Source organism: Sphaerodactylus townsendi, linkage group LG04 (assembly GCF_021028975.2).
Source record: "Sphaerodactylus townsendi isolate TG3544 linkage group LG04, MPM_Stown_v2.3, whole genome shotgun sequence".
NCBI classification, from domain to species: domain Eukaryota; kingdom Metazoa; phylum Chordata; class Lepidosauria; order Squamata; family Sphaerodactylidae; genus Sphaerodactylus; species Sphaerodactylus townsendi.
The window spans coordinates 65,275,610-65,297,471 of NC_059428.1; the positions used below are offsets into that span (position 1 = coordinate 65,275,610).

At 40.7% G+C, this 21,862-nt stretch overlaps 2 protein-coding genes across 5 annotated transcripts in view; both read right to left on the reverse strand.

Moving 5' to 3' along the window:
• Positions 1 to 2,255: 2,255 nt before the first annotated feature.
• Positions 2,256 to 21,862, reverse strand: part of CFAP298 (cilia and flagella associated protein 298) — a 30,190-nt gene continuing 10,583 nt past the window's right edge. The window contains exons 1-8 of one of the 4 annotated variants that reach the window (XM_048492367.1): positions 13,985 to 14,091; positions 13,269 to 13,409; positions 12,183 to 12,350; positions 9,667 to 9,734; positions 6,998 to 7,156; positions 3,351 to 3,482; positions 2,753 to 2,848; positions 2,256 to 2,665 (exon numbers count right to left, since the gene is read on the reverse strand). In XM_048492367.1, coding sequence (XP_048348324.1) covers positions 2,555 to 2,665; positions 2,753 to 2,848; positions 3,351 to 3,482; positions 6,998 to 7,156; positions 9,667 to 9,734; positions 12,183 to 12,350; positions 13,269 to 13,407 — 873 coding nt within the window. In that variant the 5' untranslated portion in view covers positions 13,408 to 13,409; positions 13,985 to 14,091 and the 3' untranslated portion in view covers positions 2,256 to 2,554. Of the gene's footprint in view, positions 2,666 to 2,752; positions 2,849 to 3,350; positions 3,483 to 6,997; positions 7,157 to 9,666; positions 9,735 to 12,182; positions 12,351 to 13,268; positions 13,410 to 13,707; positions 13,873 to 13,923; positions 14,092 to 21,862 lie in introns of those variants that run through there. The other 3 variants (XM_048492369.1, XM_048492370.1, XM_048492371.1) reach the window with 3 other exon arrangements.
• SYNJ1 (synaptojanin 1) overlaps positions 18,007 to 21,862 on the reverse strand; it is a 71,670-nt gene continuing 67,814 nt past the window's right edge. Inside the window, 1 exon segment of the mRNA XM_048492366.1 lies at positions 18,007 to 20,941. Within this exon segment, the coding sequence (XP_048348323.1) occupies positions 20,114 to 20,941 (828 nt within the window). The 3' untranslated portion in view covers positions 18,007 to 20,113.

Below are 21,862 nucleotides of genomic sequence, written 5' to 3' on the forward strand. Positions count from 1 at the left end.
TTTGGTGTCACTAGCTTTAAAAATACACCCCTTACAGGCACCCCAAGAAAGTTGCCCAAGATTCTTTGTTTTGCAGTGACTTTGCTCTATTGTAGCCAATGGGGAATTTCTGGAGGGCAGGCTGCAAAACATTTCTGGAAGATAGAGGCAACCAGACTTCCAAGGTGGCTCCAGGGAAGCCCCCTCCCTGGTAATAGCATCCAGAGCATAGAGACCTTTGCTTCTAGGGCTTCAATTTTATGGACCCCCAAAAGGCTTATTTTTCTTGTTTCCATGCCTGCTGCCCATGAAGTCCTGCGGGCTGAGTTCTCTCAGAACTCTCTCAACTCCCCCCCCTACTTCCACTCCAGAAGCAAAGCTCCTACCAAGCTTGGACATGCTATTACCCAAGGCCTCTTGGAGCCACCTTGAAAGTCTGGTGCCTCTATCTTAAAAAAATGTGTGGTCAGTGCTTACACACTCAGAAATTCCCCAGAATCTGCCAGGCTCTTCAGCAAGTTCTGTGGTGGGAAAAATTACTTTTACCACCATAGACTTCCAAATGGGAGGCTTTCTGTTATGCCCAGCTGGGCACCCTCGGGTGGTAAGAGGTTTCAACAGGAGGCAAATGTGGTAGTGGTCTTGCTCTGGGTGCAGGGGCACTAAAAGTTTTGCCTGGGATGATCGAATGCTGTGGGCATCAGGTTCACCTTCAACTTGGTGCCCACAGCATTTTAGCAAATTTGGTTGGTTCCTTTCAGGAGACTCACACCAGCAGTCCTGCAGGAAATGCCCCCACCCAGAGCAAGACCCCTACCACAGTGCCTCCCATTGAAACCTCTACCACAGAGCCATCTGGGCAATACAGAAAGCCCCACTGAAGTCTATGGTGGTAAAAGTAATGGGGGGGGGGAACGAGTTGAGAGAGTTCTGAGAGAACTCAGCCCGCAGGCTTTCATGTGCAGGAGCGTGGAAACAAAATAAGCCTTTTGGGGGTCCATAAAATTGAACCCTCAGAAGCAAAGGTCTCTATGCCTGGATGCTATTACCAGGAGGGCCTCCTGAGCCACCTTGAAAGTCTGGTGCCTCTGTCTTCAAAAATGTGCAGCCTGCCCTACACACTTCCGTAGGAAATTCCCCCCCCCATTGGCTACAATGGAGCAAAGTCACTGCAAAACAAAGAATCTTGGGCAACTTTCTTGGGGTGCCTGTAAGGGGTGTATTTTTAAAGCTAGTGACACCAAAATTTCAGGGTATCATCTGGTAACTATTCTTATGATACCACCCAAGTTTGGTGAAGTTAGGTTCAGGGGGAGAAAAGTTATAACCTCAAATGCATAACCCCCATCTCCTGTTAGCTCCCATTGAAAACAATGGGGATGGGGCACCCTCTTTGGGGGTCCATAACTTTGCTTCCCCTGAACCAAACATCACCAAACTTGGATGGCATCATCAGGACAGTCTCTGGATGGTACCCTGAAAATTTGGTGTTGCTAGCCTTAAAAATGCGCCCCCTGCCGGCCAAAACGTAAAAAACACTAAAAAATTTAAAAATCACACAAACGACCCTGAAATGGTGGCGCCCCCACGTGACCAAATGGGGGGCGCCCGGGGACATAGGGTACCCCCTGTCCCTAGGCAGAAACGCCACTGGGTACAAGCGAAAGGTGAAATTAGCAATCCCCAATTGCATGAACCTGGTCAGTAGGATTTTTTCTAGTTTTTTCCCCCCAGCACACATTAGCCAAAACACGGAAGATGATTGTCCAGCAACCCCCAAAATGGCCCCACATAATCTTGTGAGAATAAGATCTCAGTATTATTCCTGTTCAATTGCAGGCATTGCTTCTACAAATTTGGTTTCTTAAAAATCTTGTAGTCTGTTTTCTACATTTTAGATGTCTCTGCAAATCTGGGACTTCTTTTTTTGTTTGCACAAAACGGTTTCCCTTCTGTGTCTGACACCATATGAATTTTTGATCCATAATCTAGGAAAAATTCAGAATCACGCAGATTATGAAAAAACTGTATGGCGAGTCTCTAACAATAGCCAACTGTCATTTGCTTACAGTGTTTGTTCAATTTCACCTCTATAGCTAGCTAAAGTGTGAGAGGATAGCAAATAGTGCTAATTAACTACAATAATTGCTACTGTATCCATTAACAGTTTTGAATTTGCCAGATGCAAAACACAAAGAAAATATTGTTTCAAAGAAATAGTGAATGTAGCATAAGCATGCCTGCAGTGAAATAATGGGACCAGAAGAACTGCAAAACACGGATAAACCTATTTATTAGTATCATAAGTTTCTTAGAAAACAGGTTTAAAATGTAAGCATCTGAGCTGATAACCTAATACAAACAGTTTCCAAGACACAGGACAACCCTGTTCTTTTACTGTTAAAGCACAGCTTGTGCATACGACTTTGAGTATATATCACAACCAAACTTCATAATAAATCTATTTTAGGGTGTTGGAACTGAAAATATATAATACACAGATTTACACTCATGTTTTTAGTATAACCAGTAGATCATCAATCTTTTAAAAATAAAACAATCTATGCAAATCACTTTATCTTGGCCTCCATTTGATGTCTTTTACACCATGAAAATGTCTTTTCAATGCATTACTGTCAGCCCATTCAGAATCTAAACAGGAATCATCATCATTTTCTTCTAATTTCTGAAAAGAGAGCAAAGTGTTATAAATTGAAACATCATTCAGTTCTACTGTCCTCAATTACTTACATACTTCAGTTACAACTGATACCTTTAGTTCCTCTTGTCTTCTGTGATAATAAAGCATCATTTGTTTGTGTTCTTCATTACTTATGATAGGCTCTCGGGCTGGAGCACCTTGTCCTTTCTGGGAAAATAAAGAAGAAACTGTTGCTGTGATCAAAGATCAGAATTCAAGATAGACAGAGAACAGAAAAGACAGATTGATTTCCAATGAGTTGATTCACTAGGGGCAGAGAGCAGGTTTCATTCCCATCATTTTGGGTACTTTCATTCTGAATATTTTCTGACAGAAACCTTGCAGTCTACTAAGGAAGTTGTAGGCATTTAGGACTAAGCAGGGTGAAGAGCCACTATTACAAAGGAATTCAGCAGCTCTAACACACACTGTTGTATGACACTTAATGTGTACCATATTGTATTGAAAAAATGCAGTCTTGAATTCTTTCATTATACCCCAAGTTAAAAAAGACAACAATAACCGGCTGTTCCTGACCCATTTTTACTTGTGTAAAAATTCATGTTGGAACAATAAGAAACAGCACTGTAATTCAATGAACTATAGGACAAGTGTTAGCCTTGCAAAACCTTGGACAACCAATGCAGAACCACAAAACGCTTGTACTTACTTTCTGTATTTTGACAATAACTTTTGTTTTTTCATTTTTGCCAACATAAACAGAAAGCTGATTTGTTCTCTTCATCTCCTTTCCTGCCCACCATAACTGTGCCTCTGGCTCCTCAATAATCTCAAGCGCAGCCTGTGTAAGGTCACAATGGCAAGAAAAGACATAATGTGTGTGGGGGTGATTCAACAACAAATACAACAGTTACAAACTGTATAGCTTTTCCTTTAATGGAGTAATGCCGGGGGGGGGGGGGGGGGGGGGGGGGGAACCTAGCCTCCGGCTCAAATGCTTCAGCTGCACAAAACAGATAAGGGAAAGGAAGCCCACAATGTAGAAGACCCTGCTCCTACACTTTGATATCATTACTAAGATAACAAATGTGTAATTCAGGACTGGCAAAGGAAAACAATGGCATGCAATATTCACTATAATAGAAATATATGTGATCACACAGTTGGCTATGTGCTAAGGAATACAGCATCCTTCTACTGTAGACATTTGTAAACATATTCAAAATGTCATGGCTAAGTATATGGAAGGAATATGTTTCATGTCAACAGAGCCATAACTAGCTCTATTAATGTCTCTTCACAACTAGTCAAACAATCAGATCATACTGTTTAAATACTAGAATTGTGGGAATGCCAGGTGGTGGAAAATTTTGACAGCAAACATGATTTTCCAGTTGGCAGAAAGGAACATAGAAGATATAGGAAACGATCCTCCTTCGGCAGATGGAAGATGTCCTGTAAACAATGAGTTAACCTTCCTAAGTAGTACAGGCAAGGTTTATGCAAATAAACTTGAAGTTACTCCATACCATGGGAGGAAGCCTTTTCCAGTTATCTGTGTGTCAGAAAAAGACATTAAGAGGATAGACAAAGGAAATGGAAAGAAGAAACTGGATACCAATCTGGAGTACTTAACAATGAATGAGAGATCCTATACCACAATGAGGCTAGGGCATTCTTCATTCACTGACAAAAAAATCATAAAAGGTCCTGCATTCCTTTCCACATCAGTGGTGGAATGTGCCCCATGATTAGCGGGATGCTTAAAAGTAGCAAGTCCATTCAAAGGAGAGTCAACTCTACTGGGACAGAAGAAGCCATGAAGACATGGTACATTGTAGAGTCTCCCCAAAGATGCATCATATAAAGCAATACAGAGCAATCTTGTAACATCTCACAAAAGGAGGAGCATGTTGCAGCCAGACAAAAATCTTCAGTGGGTATACTGGTACTTCAGAAGTAGCCACTCTTCTGGTCGAGTACACAGTAATCTTTGCCACTGCCAAGAAGAAAAAGAATCTGAACAGATAACAAGGTGGAAAAAACAGAATGAAAAAGAAATGGAGATAATGACACAGAAAAAAACCCGAGAGGAACAAGGCTCATTTTGTCTGGAGTTAGATGAGAAAGAATTGGGATGGGCAAGAGGTAGCTTTAAGTCTCATTTGATTAAGCCCTGCCTAGAACACATAGTAACGTTAAGCCGCAGGCGTAGCTACCGTGGGGACATCCAGGGACAAGTGCCCCGGGCGCCACCCTGTGGTGGGCGCAAAAATTGCAGGTTCGTTTGTGGCTTTCTGTATTTTTTACTGTTTTCCCATTTTGGACTGCAGGGGATGCAGTTTTTGGGCTAGCGGCACCAGAATTTCAGGCTATCGTCAGGTGACTCTCCTGATGATACCAGCCAAGTTTGGTGAAGTTTGGTTCAGGGGGTCCAAAGTTATGGACCCCCAAAGTGGGTGACCCCATCCTCCATTGTTTCCAATGGGAGCTAATAGTAGATGGGGCTACCCTTCTGAATCAAACTTCACTAAACCTAGGTGGTATCATAAGGATAGTCTCCTGCTGATACCACCCAGGTTTGGTGAAGGTTGGTTCATTGTTTCCAATGGGAGCTAATGGTAGATTGGGTCCTTTTGAGGGTCCATAACTTTGGACCCCCTGAACCAAACTTCACTAAACCTGGGTGGTTTCATCAGGAGAGTCTCCTGAAGGCAGCCTAAAATTTTGGTACTGTTAGCTTAAACATTGCTCTCCTGACAGTCACCCTCAAATTTCCCCCAGGTTCTCTCTTTAAATCCACCCCCTTTGGAGTGGATTTAAAGGGAGAATATGAGCTCCCTAGATTAAAAAAACATTGAAAGTATAGTTGAAGGCTTTCACAACCAGATTCAACAGGTTGTTGTGGGTTTTACAGGCTACGTGGCCGTGGTCTGATATATCTTGTTCCTAACGTTTCACCTGCTTCTGTGGCTGGCATCTTCAGAGGTGTATCACAGAGACAAGTCTGTTATAAGAGAAGTCTGGACACAGTGTATAACAGACTTCTCTCTGTGATACACCTCTGAAGATACCAGCCACAGATGCAGGTGAAACATTCGAAACAAGATCTACCAGACCACAGCCACGCAGCCCAGAAAAACCACAACAACCAACATTGACAATGATGCTGTTTAGGGGGTGGGTAGGTGGAAAATCTATTCTGAAACAGCATCACTTATTTAAACTAGGGAGCCCAGAGTCTCTCTTTAAGGTGGATTTAAAAGAAGAATCTGGGCTCTCTAGTTTAAACATCATTAAAAGTGATGCTGTTTCAGGGTGGATCCCCCCCTTCAAAAAACAGCATCACTTTCAATGTTGTTTAAACTAGGGAGCCCTGGGTGTGTTCAGATTTGTGTGTTGGGGCATGTTCTATAATGTAATGGTGACTTTGAGATGACCTGGTGCAAAAAAATGTTGTTTGGTCGTGGTGGGGGAGGGACACTGCCCATATGCGGGGGGGACGGGGGACGGGGGACGCAAAACTCAGATTTTGTCCTGGGCTCAATTTCCCCTAGCTACGCCACTACGTTAAGCCCTCATTCATAGGACACCTTCTACTACCAGTGGAGACCTTGTTTTCTGAAGGAATACATGACTAGCTCATACAGCCAGTGCATCTTGAATTTCTGCAAACCAAGGGCCTTTGTGAACATGAAAACTACATGGTAACTGCGGTTATTATGGCTGGAACTTTAATTCTGTTAACTTGGAAGATCAATCAACTAAAGGTTCATTTAATAAATTGGGGGAATGACACTGATGAATGAAAATTTTATTCACTTTGGCTGTGAGTTAAGAGCACACTTGTAATATTAACACACCAAAATAAAAGCAAGTATTGAAATATAAGCTACTCAAACTGTCCGTTCTAACAGAAGAATGCTAAGGGTTTTTTTAAAAAAAATTCTAAGTTAACCTTTAAGCATCCCTCACTGTGTTAAAAGCTACTATGATGAAAACATGTAATATGTACATTATTCCTGTAAATCAACCAAATGTCAATTTAAATAGATGTAATGCTTGAATAACATGGTTTTAATTAACTGAATTTTCACATGTATTAAATCAGTAAGGAAAAAAATATTTCTTTTTATACCTTTCCAATAAAGAACTCTGTAGCAACATACAGTTGTTCTGTGGCTGTGGGGATTTTAGAAAAAAAAATACTATGGTCCAAGTCACAGGGAAGAAGACCAAGAGCCCCTACCTCACAAACACCAGCAAGGTATACAGTAAAATAATGATAAACACAAGCCCTGTGAAACCACATTTTTCAATCCAGAAAAGATTAATACAACCCAAATAAATTCTTACATGAGTTCCTGATAGATCTTCTTTGTCTTCAAACTCCATTCTAATTGGATCATATGGAGGCAATCCCATTGGATAAACAATCATCACAGCTCCTCGGAGCCGGTCCAATGCATCTTTCACCATATCCATATTAACACATATATTAGCTTGAACTTGTTTCTGAAATACAAACAGAAGCCATTATTTCATTCAACAACCCAACACAGCACAAAGAAAAAAATGTTTTTCAGTCAGGCTGCAATATGCATCAGCATGACATTTGAGAGTAAAGTCTCACTTAATTTTATGCTGATTTATTTAAAAACCAATGTTGATCTTATTGTGCACACAATATTGCAATTTATACGGGCTGGGATAAAACTGACACCTCAGTTACAAAAGACCAAGAGTTATGGCAGGTAAATACATAGATTTTCAATGAATAAAAAACTATGAATACATAGATTTTCAATGAATAAAAAAAATACCAAGAGTATTTTCAGAGTGATAGTCATAAATATGTACATTTTGTAAGGTAAAGGTAATCTCCTGTGCAAGCATTGGTTCATTACTGACCCATGGAATGATGTCACACCACAACATTTACTAGGCAGGGTGCTTTGCCACTGCCTTCCCTGGCTATCAGCACTTTATCCCCAGAAGGCTGGGTACTTATTTTATTACTCTGGAACTATTCTGTACATCAGGATAAGTCAATGGTGATCCACTCAAAGTTAAGGACATATGGTCCCATTGATCATAGGGTATTTGGTTACAACTGTGTGTGGAAGAACTGAGCAAGTGCTTAGCTCACTTTCTGAAATCAATGGTACGTTTAGGTTTCAATAGGTTCTTTGAAAATGTGAGCAAAAGGGAGACTCCTTGTGGACAACAACTCTTGCGTTAGTAAACTAGCAAATGCGGTCTGCCATCAATCTGGGCTACCGTACCAATGGGGAAAAAATCCAGTCACAACTGATATATTCTTTCCGTTGAGGCACAAGTAGCAGCTAGGGGAACAATTTTTCTGGGAATCTCCATTAGTCTGGCAGATTCCCCTATCCCCCAAAATGAATTTTAGGTTTTAGAAAATCAGGAGACCAGAGATCTCATGCATTAATGTTATTATTATTTTAATCAATTTCCCATCCTTCACAACAGTCTCAGTTAACATGTATGTTACAACAAATTAAAATTGTACAATTTCTTCTGTTTCCACATTCACTTACTAGATCAGCAACTTAACAGCAAGAAAAAAAATTTAAACTTAGGAATCTGGTGATATTTGGTAGAAATAATATATAAGAAAGTATAAGAATATCTACAAACCATTTTCAACAGCTTAAGTGATTTGATATTCCAAAGAAACTTAACTGTGTCAACGCATCAATAATGTAGGACAAATTTTTCATGAAGTTTTTGAGTTCCTGGAAGCATTTACTCCATGGGTTCAAAATCTATTGCCACAATGACAATATCACAAACCAGTGATGTAGGAAACTACTGCACATTGTTATTATAACTCAACTGGTGCTGAGCCCCTCAGACTGAAGTCTTAAGAGATACTGATCACAGCCCTATGCAGCTGATTCTGAAAACACAGGACTGTGTAACATTCATTATTATTTTAAACATCTCTCTATATAAAAAGCTAACCATGTTTTTGTTAAAGATAGTATACCTCAGTAACTGCTGGGCCAATTCCTCTAAAAATTCCCAGCCACTATAGTCAGTCAGGTGAGAGTGTTTTTAGATGTTCACATACCTGAAATTTCACACCTGGCCCAGATAAAACACCTTTTTCCTGACGCTCCATGGTGAAGGACAAGCAGCTGCCTGTGTGTAACTGTCACCCTTAGAATGTTCATGCAGCTTACAATGTTCACTCAGATGGCCAGATATGAGAAGTGAAAACAGTACATAGGCCATAACTCGAGTGGAAGTAAAACACATACACACAGATACACATGAGGGAGAGGGAAGGGAGGGAGGGTGGCATGAAAGGGAAGAGAGGGAGGGAGAGAAAAGGGACAGAGGGGGAGGCATGCAAGGGAAGAGAAGTGAGAGAGGGGAGAGAGTGAGGGGTGGCATGCAAGGGAGGGGAGGCAGGGGGCCCAGCATCTTGATATGACCCACCCACCCTAGCAGAGGGAAAGGGAAGGGAGAGAGGGGGAAGGGTGGCATACAAGGGAAGAGAAGTGAGGGAGGGAAGAGAGTGAGGGGCGACATGCAAGGGACGGGAGGGAGGGGCCAGGCACCCTAGATTCCCTGAATACTGTGGTTACAGTTAAGAAAACCAGGCATGCATTACTCAGCAGTAAGCTCGGTACAGCAACCGTGACATACTTTGAATGGCTGCGTCACGACCCTCAGAGGGTTTCCTCAGAAGCGACACCCATTGCCACCAACCAAACTTACTCCCAGATCATGACCAGCCAGCCTAGATGTGTGGGAGAGGTGCCTTTCCATTCCCCGCCCCCCAGGAATGCGGACACACACATCAATGACATCACACAGTGTCAGGCTACGTGTTTGCATGAGCACATACTGCTGGCTTCTGCAATTGCTGCTACTGTTCCTTTCCCATTTCACCACAATAAGTCACTGCAACGCATGGCTGGGCCCTGTTAGTTTAAAAATATAAATGTAAAGACTTTTCTCATAGTACTACTCTTCTAACAATTTCTTACCTTAGAAATGAGTGCTTTGGCTTCTTCTATTGTTGCTTTTAGAACCTGCTTCATTTGTTCATTTGGAGCTTTAAATAATAAACATGCATTTAATATCCATGTCATTATACAAAACATGCTTCATTAAAAACAGTAATATTCCAGTTTTGCACACAGATTGTCACAGAAATGCTTTTACATTAAAAGTCATATGTAATCAAAGTTTATATTAGTCTCAATGAAGCTTTCAAATGACTAAACAGAGGATTCTATCTTATGATTCCTTTTCATTGACATTAGAGTTTTCCGTTGGCATAAGAAGCCTCTTCTGCAGGAAAACTCCACTATCACTGGAATGGAGTCACAGGATGCTGTCTAGAGCTTCAAAAATAGTCCTAAAGAGCTTCAAATTTGGTCCTAAAGAGACTACAAGAGAAGGGATTTAAAAATAATTGCATCATGTTTTTATGAACACATCTGATTATGCTAATTTTTTTACAAGAGGATTACTGATATATCCTTGGATTTGGACAGGTAGGCAATCTTAAACCTTTCTTTATGGGATAAACTAAATCCATTCAAAATGAATACCTTTAGGACTATACTTATTTTTACATGAGATACTTTTTCATATATCTTGAAGATATATTTACAAAATTAATACTTTATTTTAGAAATTTATGTGAGGTTACTTCATTTTTAAAAGATGCTGCAATACGCATTTAAAGAAAGAGGATTTGGTTTTCCTGATCTCAGTTTATATTATCAGGCATACTTAACATAGACTTATTATTGGAAGTGCTCCTCTCACCTGGACTACCAACTTGGATGATTATGAAGGCTCCTTGTCTAGTGTTCTTCTCTGGAATATAGTCATGCTAAAATAGATCCTGCTACTCTTGCAAATTTTTCTGTTAGAGAATTACGGCGTATAATGTCACAGCAATATCAATTTGACTCATATTCACATACTAATACAATACTATGGGCAAATTCAGATTTTAAAATTGGGCAGAAACCTTTTTGTGGAATGCTTGCATAGATAGAAGGATTTTGACTTTGGGCAGGTTAATAGATGATGATGAATTTTTGTCATTTTCTCTGCTGATCTATATATGGTCTAGATATGCTGGTCTATATATGACCCATCGACCTCTGTTAAATATTAATATTTACAACCACAACATATGTTGGTATTTAATATGACTCTGCAACACTAAGTATTTCAGAATATCCCTTACTCTTGGAAATTCTCATTGAATGAGCACAGAAAAATGAAACCTACAATATGTAATTATAAATATTTGAAGCTGATTAATTAATATGATATGCCATATCTCAGAAATTAATTGAATCAGGAGTTAGATCACTCTGTTTTGCCAAAGGAGTGGAATATGGCTGTGTTTCTATGAACCTTAAGGTATGACTTATTCTGCAAAATATTATGTTTAGGCCGGGTATACCAAACAGCACAGTGACTTTTTAGTAATGGACTGAGTAAAATGTCTAATTGGTTGGCACTAAACTTACAAGACACATCTTTTAAATATATGCTTTGGGTCTATCCAGTTATTTTGTATTTTGGGAAGGAAGAAATTATTAATATAAATTTTGTATTAGATGTGATGGCAGAAAGTCCATGAACAGATCTCTGCAGTTTTGCTTTGTTTTAAAAAAAACACAGTTTTGTCTTTATAAAAAAAACAGTCACAGCAACGAGTTTGGAGGAGGACCATGGCACTTGGGGAAGGGAGGTCACAGGAGTTTAACTTTTCCTGTGGATCCCAATAAAATTCCTCTGCTCAGATGCAACTCGCTCTGTTATTCATGACATTTTAAAAGTTGATAACAAGGCAGTTTAATAAGAGCTCATAACCCAGCAGGAAGGGTACCACATTTTTGGAGTAAAGACAATTAAGTGTACCAGGACACTGGGGAAGAGTGCATTGAGACCAGGTTGTGCATTACCTTCTTATCTAAGTTGGGAATTCCTTGGATTCCTCCCCTATCCCTTTTGTGTTCTCATCTTCCCCTAATGGTCTTGCAAGACATCTCTTGAAAATGCCTCCTGAAAGTGGCCCTGCAGGCAAGCTGACGAAATCACACTTGCATTTATCCAATGCTAGACAAGCTAGCCAGTTGTTTTAGGGAAGAAATATTCTTTGATTAGCCTTTGGTTCACCTCTGCTACAATGGATGTGAACCTAAAAGGAAGTTTTGCCTTTTTGTAATATATTTGCTTTCCTTGTTTATTTGCTGTGCATTTCACCTTCTTCGGCTGTGCAACTCTGCTAACAAGAATGTGCTGTCAAGTTGCAACGAACTCACAGTGACCTCATCTATGGGATGGTCCACGCAAGTGACAAACAGAGGTGGTTTTGTCATTGCTTCCCTCTGCAAAGCAACCTTAGTAACCTGGGCTTTTTGATCTGCTAACTTTGCTACAGAAACTAATAAATATCTGTGATACACAATCCGTCTCAGGGTCCCAATACGTGGGTTGAAGACAACTATAGCAAGATATACTATACATTTACCTTGGCCATTTCTTCGCCCAATTTCATCTTTTTTAAAGATACTTCCACCACTTGGAATACATTTTTCTGCCCATTCATCCTTAAGGCTCAGCTCTTCAATTTGTTCATCTGTCAGACCTTGCATATTAGGAGGTAACAAAATCCCATGTTCTGCTAGCATTTCCATTTCTTGAAAACAAAGATTTAAAAATGGAATGAGAATGTAGTTTCCTGTCAGAACCTTCTGAACATTTGAGACGTTTCTATAGAGTTGGACCCAAAGCACTGCAAGCAGAACTCTAAACGGAGAACAGAAATTCCTCATCACTAGAAGCTACCATGACCCTCCTCCCCACAACAACTCCTTCTGGGGTCAGGGGACTTCTCAGATACAGTGTGGGGTCTGTTCTGGAGAGATCTGTCATGGAAAGAGGAAATCAGCAAAACTGACTGAAGGGTTCATTCACTAACAGAAATGTAGTACTGGTACTCAGAAACCAAGTAGTAGTACAGCAGCAGAGTATAAGTTTGTAATATCATAGTCAAATTTTACAATTATTATTTATATTTTTGTTTTGAATTTCTACACAGGAAATCCGTGTGTGCACACAAACACACCATCAACTCATAGCTGACTTATGGTGAAGCCTAGTGCAGTTTTCAAGACAAGAGACTTTGTTTGGAGCTGTTCTGCCATTGCCTGACTGTGCATGTACTGAGGAGCAGATGGTCCTCTGAAATTTCTAAAGGCTCAAAGAAGCCAGAGAAGTCAACCAAAGGGTGACAGCCTATTTACTATCACTATCTCCTTCACAGTGGCACAAGAACTTTTATAGCACAATTTGGTCACAGAGCCTAAATAGCACCAAAGGAAACTACTGCACCAAGGCTCCAGATCTGGACGTTGGCACCAGTGTCAGAGAGGTTTACTCACCAGCATCCAGAAACCTTACCCCAAATCCTATGTACTGTGACTTCAAAACAGAAACGCGTATGAAACTAGTGTCAGTTACAAACGAGGAGGTAGCAAATTTATGGTCAGTATTAAGACAGTTGTGTTTCTCAGTGGACAACAGAAACAGTGTGATAAACTGATACACTTAGTACCTGCACAAACACGTTGAACTTTGAGCCTTCCATTGTAGATCCTTGTAACTGCCAATGTTAAATCTTCAATGGAAGTGCTGCCTATTGTTTCCAGCAAAAACTGGCTCTCATCGCCCCGCTTCACATGGAGGAGAACCATTTCTGCAAACGACACCACAAAAAAATGGTGAGGATTAAAGAAAAACGTTACCATTTGGTGAAAATAATTTTCTTATGCACTTAACTGATAGTCCCAACTTTTTTTACCAAGAGTCAATGAGGAGATTTAAGAAATACACGTTTCAGATCTAAACCGGAACCTTCCCACCTATTTTCTTAAATATTGGGCATACAGCAACTGTAAACGCCCTATTTCTTCGCCATATTATTATACACACGTGACAACAAAAGGAAGAGAAGGGGAAAGGGGAAAAAGCAAAACCCAGCTACTCTTAAGTACCAAAACGTAGTTTCCCTGTCAATATAGCAGCATATTCCCTCTCCCGACAATGCCGCAAAACAATGTAAAGCCGGGGAAAGTAGAAGCCAGCAACAACTTGGGATCGTTTAAAAAAAAAAGGAGAAGGGGGGAAGCAGAGGAAACGAATAGCCCGCAAGCTCTTGGTGCCCCGCCTCCCTTCACTGTTATTCTTCGTCACCATGGAAACCAACAGACACAAAAACCGGTCGATTCGCGAATTTGATTCGTCAGTTTCTCGCGGCGCTCGTGGTCGCACCTCACCGCACCCCCGGGCAAGCGGAATCCCCAGCCCCAGCCCTCGTTCTCCACCAGAGCCCGATGGGTTGCAAAGTGCAGCGCGCGACCTGGGAAGTAGTCCGGCTTGTCTTTCCCCGCCTCTTTGCAAAGGGACGCAGTTCCGCGGCTCCGGCTAGAGGGTGCGGAGCCTGAGTTTTGTTTATTGTGGTTGCCAGCTGGAGGAGCTGCTGGGCTTGGGTAGGGAGCACGGAGAACGCTTTATTACAGTGATGGCGAACCTTTTTGAGACCAAGTGCCCAAACTGCAACCCAAAACCCACTTATTTATCGCAAAGTGGCAACACGGCAATTTAACCTGAATGCTGAGGTTTTAGAAAAAATGGTTGGCTCTGAGGCATGAATTACTGGGGAATAAGCTTGGTGGTAGTTGTTGGCTTTGTTTTGAAACAACCATTCACGTAGGTAAGGGGGGGTTTCTCGGGTTTGAACCCCCCCCCCATTCATGTCCAAAGCTCCGCCCACCCGTTTGTGGGTTTTAAAAACATTTTAGTGGTTTTTTGGTTTTTGGCCTGCAGGGGGCGCATTGTTTGGGCTAGCAGCACCAAACTTTCAGAGATTGTTTGAGAGACTCTCCTGATGATACCTGCCAGGTTTGGTGAAGTTTGGTTCAGGGGGTCCAAAGTTATGGACTCCCAAAGGGAATGCCCCATCCTCCATTGTTTTCAATGGGAGCTAATAGAAGATGGGGGCTACACCTTTGAGGGTCCATAACTTTGGACCCCCTGAACCAAACTTCACCAAACCTGGGTGGTATCATTAGGAGAGACTCCTAAAGATACCCTGAAAGTTTGGTGCTTCTAACTTAACAATTGCACCCCTGACAGCAGGCACCCCCCAAATTTTTCCAGATTCTCGTTTTAAATCCACCCTCTTCGGCATGGATTTAAAGGGAGAATCAGAGGTCCTCAGTTTAGAAGAAGAAGAAGAGTTTGGATTTATATCCTCCCTTTCTCTCCTGTAGGAGACTCAAAGGGGCTTACAATCTCCTTGCCCTTGCTCCCTCACAACAAACACCCTGTGAGGTGGGTGGGGCTGAGAGAGCTCCGAAAAGCTGTGACTAGCCCAAGGTCACCCAGCTGGCATGTGTGGGAGTGCACAGGCTAATCTGGAATTCCCCCAGATAAGACTTCACAGTTCAAGTGGTAGAGCAGGGAAAACCCTGTTCCTCCAGATTAGAATGCACCTGCTCTTAACCACTACGTCACATTGAAAGTGATGCTGTTTCAGTGGTAGATAATTCATTCCTTCAAAACAGCATCACTTTCAATGTTGTTTAACTAGGGGCCCCAGATTCTCCCTTTAAGGTGGATTTAAAAGGAGAATTTGGGCTCTCTAGTTTAAATGCCATTGAAAGTGATGCTGTTTGGGGGTGGATTCCAGCATCACAGCAGCTGTCTCCCAAGCTCAAAACTCAGATTTTGCACCAGGCTCCATTTTCCCTCTATGCCTCTGCCCAGAGGGGAGGGGGAGGGCAGGGCAAGGCAGGGGAGTCTGCCATCCCCGACCTCGGAGAGCTGCTTTTATAAGTGCTAGGCCAGGGGCGGAGCTTGGGGAGGCGTGGCCATGCGCTAGGGGCGGGTGGGGGTGTGGCCCCACCCTGAACCCCCCCCATAAAAAATCTATACCTACGTCCCTGCATGCAACTCTTCGAAGGGTAAATCAGACCCTAGGAGGGTTTATTCAGAAGCAAGCCCCATTGCCAACAACCAAGCTTATTCCCAAGTAAAGGATCGCGCTTTAGTTCGTTGCATGAAAATCAGTGGGGTTTAACAGTGCTTAACAGGGTTACCTACACTGCTTCTCCAAAACTAGGTCTTAGGTTTAATGCTAATATTTGAGCCCAGCAGCCCAGGCCAGCCTAGATGTGTGTGTGTGTGGGGGGGCAATTTCCCCCCTACATGATGAACTCTGTGCGTGCCCACAGAGAGGGCTCTGAGTGCCACCTCTGGCACCCGTGCCATAGGTTCGCCATCACTGCTTTATTATCTCACTCTTTCAACCTTGTGTCTGTGTACCAAAATAGTTTTTGGGGGGCTCTTACTTCAGACTTTAATGAAGCACTCTCAGAAAGTAATGGGGCTTGGGTGTTATTTGCTAAGCATTTCAAAGGCATGGTCACTCCTGTCAGTTGTAACTGGGATGCTGTTGGTTTGTATATTGACTCTCAAATATTACCAGAACTCAGAACAGCTGCTAGTTGCTTAGATGAGTTTAAAATACTAATTTCTGAAGATAAAGATCAGTTGCTTAGAAATGCCTGGTTTGTCACACGATCAGCTCCCTAGTTGAACTCTTGCTCGTCTTGCTGGGGGGCGGGGGCGGGCAGATTGTGATTTACTACGAATTTTATGGAAAGCTGAAGCTTATAATTTGTTTTACAGCATCACACAGTGGGCCTTTCCCCACTCCCTTCCATCCCTCCTCATGTCACAGCAAGCTCAGCGCCATGCTGCATCCCAGGTAGCGCCCAGGTAGCGTCTCCCTGCACTCGACTCCCAAGTGCTCTGTGCAGTGGGTCATCAAAAGGCGCGGTTCGGAAGAGCGCCTGGGATGCTGCGCGCTAAGGGGGAGGAGGAACCCCGCGCTACTCTCCTCAAGTAGCGCGGGGCTTACGGTAAGTGGGGAAAGAGAGATGGTCACCAATTATTTTTTCCTCTCCCAATGTCATTTAGGTACAGTTCATGTCTCCTACTCAAGACATGCTAAAATTAAAAAAAATTAAATTAAGAAAAGTGTATATATCCAGAATCAACCAACTGGTCATAGATTTGCTTCAGGAAGTTAGCTCTTATCAATAAGATTTAGGTTCATATACTTTTCATTTGATTTCCCAGTTTGTACTAGAAAACTGCATGGTAGCCACTTTCCCAGTGGTTATTGCTGGCCCTGATGAATCCTCACTCCATGACAGGAGAAAAGTGAAATAGTTCTGGAAAACAAGGGACTTCCCTCTGTGATACACCTCTGAAGATGCCAGCCACAGATGCAGGCAAAACGTTAGGAACAAGATCTACCAGACCTTGGCCACACAGCCTGGAAAACCCATAACAACCAGTTGAATCTGGCCATGAAAGCCTTTCAGAGTTCTGGAAAAGGTCCTGCCTTCTTTCCCCTGCCTTTTACTGACAGAAACCAAGATTTGAAGGCTGGCAACATTGCCTATCACAATGACCACCAAAAATATATTCATTTCTTAAAGGTACAGGCACTGCTTCTTTTATTTTTGGGGTTGTAACCCCTCAGTGTGTGTGTAAATTTAAAGATTTCTCAGTAAACCTGGGGCTTTCCTCGGGTTTGTCTGTTCATAGACCAAGTCTCTGGATTTAAGTATCCACATCTGATATATTGATACCTGTAAACATATACGTTACTTTGGAAAATGACCTTTTTGTTTCTGTCATGGTGGGTTCAAGATTATTTGAAGTGTAAGGTAGAAAACCACTGCTCTTCCCAAGAGTTCACAATTGGTAAAGTGACCATGGAAACCCACATTATGACAATGTTATGTCAAGCATTATATAAAAATTGTATGTTGCAAGGAAGAGAAATTAAAAGTCTTCAAATGTCCCCATTAGGCCCCCCAAATATATCAGCCATGTTTATCTAGCACCCAAAGTATTTTCCTAACAAAAAAATCCTGAATGTTAGAATTCTGTGATTGGACTATAAATATATTTTGCACTAAGATTAGACTATTTGCACTAAAAACAACAAGATGGTTGGGGGAGGGGAGGTGTCTGTATTATGTATGTTTATTGCCCACTTCAGCTTTAATGATTCTGTGTGGGCATGAATTTTTATCAGGGAAACACCGGAAGGATGGAGAAGAGTTAAAACCCTTTCCCCTGTGTTGCATGGTATGCCTGTGACTTTTTAAGGGTAAAACGCCATGTCTATATTAATACTAACAGTTCCTGAACTGCAGCCTTTTTGTAGATTAGACCCAGTTTAAGAAAAAAGCCAAACCTCAATAAACAGAAGCTGACCTTCTGAAAGGATATATTTATTTCATTAACATCACATTTCATAGGATATGTATGGAATATTGTAGCCCATCAAGTTAATACTGTAGTCTTGTAATGGATATAGTCAGATAATGTACCACAAGCAACAAGCTGTTACAAATTAACAAAGCAATTTGCCACAGGGAACACACTCCATGAAAATATAAAGCTTTTTTTACATAGTTGATTATCGAGACTGTGCTAATAATTAGCTTTTAACATACACTTTACAATGGTTAACATCTTATACTTGTTGTTTTGCTTCAACTTTTGCCGTACTTGCCTATCAAATTTTGAATCAAGTAATGGTGTTAAGACCTGCATTTTAAATAAAAAGGACCACATATCACTGAACTCTAAATTTGCACAAACTTTCCAAAACAAAATTGCTTTGCTAATAGAAGTTATGTACCAAAGCACATTCACACAGAGGTCAATAACCACAGCTTTAACTAGTTAAGTCACATACTGAAGCACAAAGTTCATAGTACTACCGATGTTTAAGATGTACAAGTACTTTTAAATGAACTTAACTGTAAAAGCACAATACGGAAGTTACCATATTTAATTCTCTAGTTACTGCAGTTACTGGTTGTTTACTTTTAGATATAGTGATTTATATAAAGACAGTGGTATAGTTTAAGAATTTAGAAACTTACTTTTGCTGCACAGTGGAATGTTAGTATATGTTGTTGTTTTAATAGATTCTACCTAAACCAGAAGAGATAATTATAGAAATGCAAAGAAAATGAATTTGTGCAAGGGAGTTTTTGCTGCCTCACCTATCCTACCATAGGCCCTTTGATCCTTGAAGCAGGAAGTTACAATGAGAAAGGGAGGTGGTAAATATCCTTTCTTTAGGTACACTCCAGAAACTTGGGTCAGTAAGAGCATGCATGTAGGGTCAAGGCTATTCCTTATTTCTTTCATCAATTAAAAAAGAAAGCATTATGAATAGCAATGTTGTTATGAATAGGCGAAGGAACTAAAAACATCTCAGCTTCCTTCATAATATCAATATTTTTTAAAAATGGGACCAGATAATTGGCAAGTTTTTCAAACTGTGACGAAAACCAGCTTCAATCAGCCACACAAGCCATTGAAGGGTCTGTCTGTGGGGAGAGAGACAATAACGTACCCCAAAAGCTTGACAGACTAGTACAGCAATTGTTGGCAAAACCGTTTGTTCTAGTGAAGCCCAATTTGAGATATAGTACTATTATACATAATAAAGAAACTGAGCAAAATGTATTTGAAATATATGGACCACATATCTGATTGTTTAATCTGGATCTTCACATAAAAAGATCCTACAACAACCTACCAGATCCTCCTCTTTAAATCAAACAAGAAAGTTTCAACCTTTTACACCAACTTAAAGGGAAGGGGTTTTTTTTTAAAGTATAAGTCATGTACAGAATGTAAGTTTAATGAAACTGGAATATTAAATTTGTGATGTTACGTGATGTAATGTTAAACTTAAATAAAGCATTTCTCAAGTATGTAAAATATGTATGCAGTGGCAGGCAAAATATTCATTAGTATGTACTGTTTATTTAACATAGGGTTGTTTTGACTCAAGTTATGTGGAACATATTGTTACAAATCTCCATAACCTCTCTTTAAACTGAGGAAGTTCTTTGGTAAGTACTTAATAAATAAACATACCAGATATTGGAAGAGATCATATGATCTATCAGTCAGTTGGGTATTCAAAATACTCTTTACATTCTTCTGTAGGAAAGAGAACTATGTGCATTACCCAACAAAAGCAATGCTTGTCTATTTGACTGGAATTAACAGAAAGGTATGCCTGATTTGGTATTGGAATCCTGTGGATTGAATAGGTTTCAAGTATCCATAACTTCCCCTGTATATGACCTATTAGAAGTGGCATAATGAGATCACTTATGGAATTAGCTTTGTGCATTATCATATATACACATCTTTAAAATTTGTACATAATGACAATTGATATTTAAGATTCAGTGCATCCAACAAAATAATTATTGCACATAGAATTACATCAATGCCCAATTCTACAGGATATTCTTAAAAATACCTTAAATTCCCATTTTAAAGAACTTATCTTTCAGTAAAATCTTGTGTGGACCTAACCTTAGGTGCCAGAGAAGAGAGAGGGTCTGTAGTTGATATGGTACTGGTTATCCTAGATGGTATAGGTGGGGCTGGTGCAGGTCTGGCTGGCAGTGGATGAAGAGAATCAGCACTTTGGTTCCTGTTGTTGAAAATAGAATCATTTGAGCTGAAGTGATTTTGTTCAAAGCCCAGGGAACTTGGAAAATAAGTTGCTTCCATGGAACCACTTTGTCTTAATTCTGTACGGTTCTCCAGTGGTTTCAGCTTTAACACAAAGTCCTCTTCATCAAAAGTTACCCATCCTTTTGGTTTTACATTGTTAGTTGTAGAAGATGTGCTCTGTAGATTAAAATTTTCTTGAAATGTATTGGTGTAAAATGCAGAATTACCTTTATGATGAGCAGGAGGTTTCAGAGATGGGAAAGGATAAGCAGCGTGTCCTACTGAGCAGTGTGAAGTCACTCCAGATTCTTCTCTAAATGGAGTTCCAGCAGTTATAGTTTGTTTAGTGAGTGGATTTGTGCTGTTCACTCTAGTAGCAAAAGGATTAGGAGAAGTACGCATCTGTGCCTCAGATTTATTACACACTGTAACTGGCGTTGCTGGCATGCAATTTACATTACTTAACGTATTAAAACTGTCTGTTGCAGAAGGCAACACTGTCATCTCCTTTTGGCTCAAAGGTTCAACTGGTGACACTCGGACTGTTGACTGAATCTTGGATGCAGGAAGCAAGCAAAGGGACAGATCTTCAAAAGGATCATTATTTTGCTTTATTTCCAGCTGGAAGTCATGAACTCCATTTGCTTTAACCTGAAAAGCAAATACAGTGCTCAAACATTTTCCTTGGCTGTTAAAGATCCTGTTACTCAAATGCCTATGTCAGAATAAATTTCTTGGGACTTCTGCCTAAAGTATTTTGGTTTATATTTAAAAGTATGTCTTATTTCCTTTCACTAAAAAAATACTGTTCATGGCATTGCCATCCTATCACTGACAAAGTGTGTACGGGTAGTTCTACTAGACATTTTAAGTGTTTATCTTTTGATTGATGCAACTGTTTGGTACAAGTATTATGCTTTTCCATTTAAAGACCCGGAGTATTATTATTACTGTAGAAATGCTGAAGATTTAAGATGTGATATCTTTCATGCAAAAAAGATGATGTTATTATGAGGTATTTGTCACAATGGAAGAAAAATGTGTTAGTAGCACCTTTTTTAGAACTTTAGATTACTTCTGTTTTCCTATGCACAGTGCAATTCTTTGCAGGGTTACTCTAGTCTAAAGCTGTTTGATTCTGCTGTAGTAGAATAACTCTGCATAGGATTCTCCTGTACCTTGGTTTATTGTTTATATTGTCCCTCTTCAACTTCCAGGCCTGTTCTAGCCACACTCAGAAATTTTCCTCATTTCAATAGTACTTCCCTTTAAAGGTCAGTAAAAATGAGGCCAAACACGGACCCATAGTGGCCTGCCCTGCCAGGCAGTCAGCTTAGGAAGGCGGTCATAGCAGGCTGTGTTGCCACTAATCTTACTCTTCTTCTTAGCATAGGACACAAATGGCCCCTTTTCTAAATGTTCAAACTGCCTTCATGTTTAACGGGAGGAAGGTTGTTTTCAAGGGACAGAAGTCCTACATTTTCACCTCTTTTAGTGAAGTGGACTTGAATCCTAAACAGACACACAAAGGATAAAATTCAAAATGAACTTCAGCAGAACATGAGTAGGTCT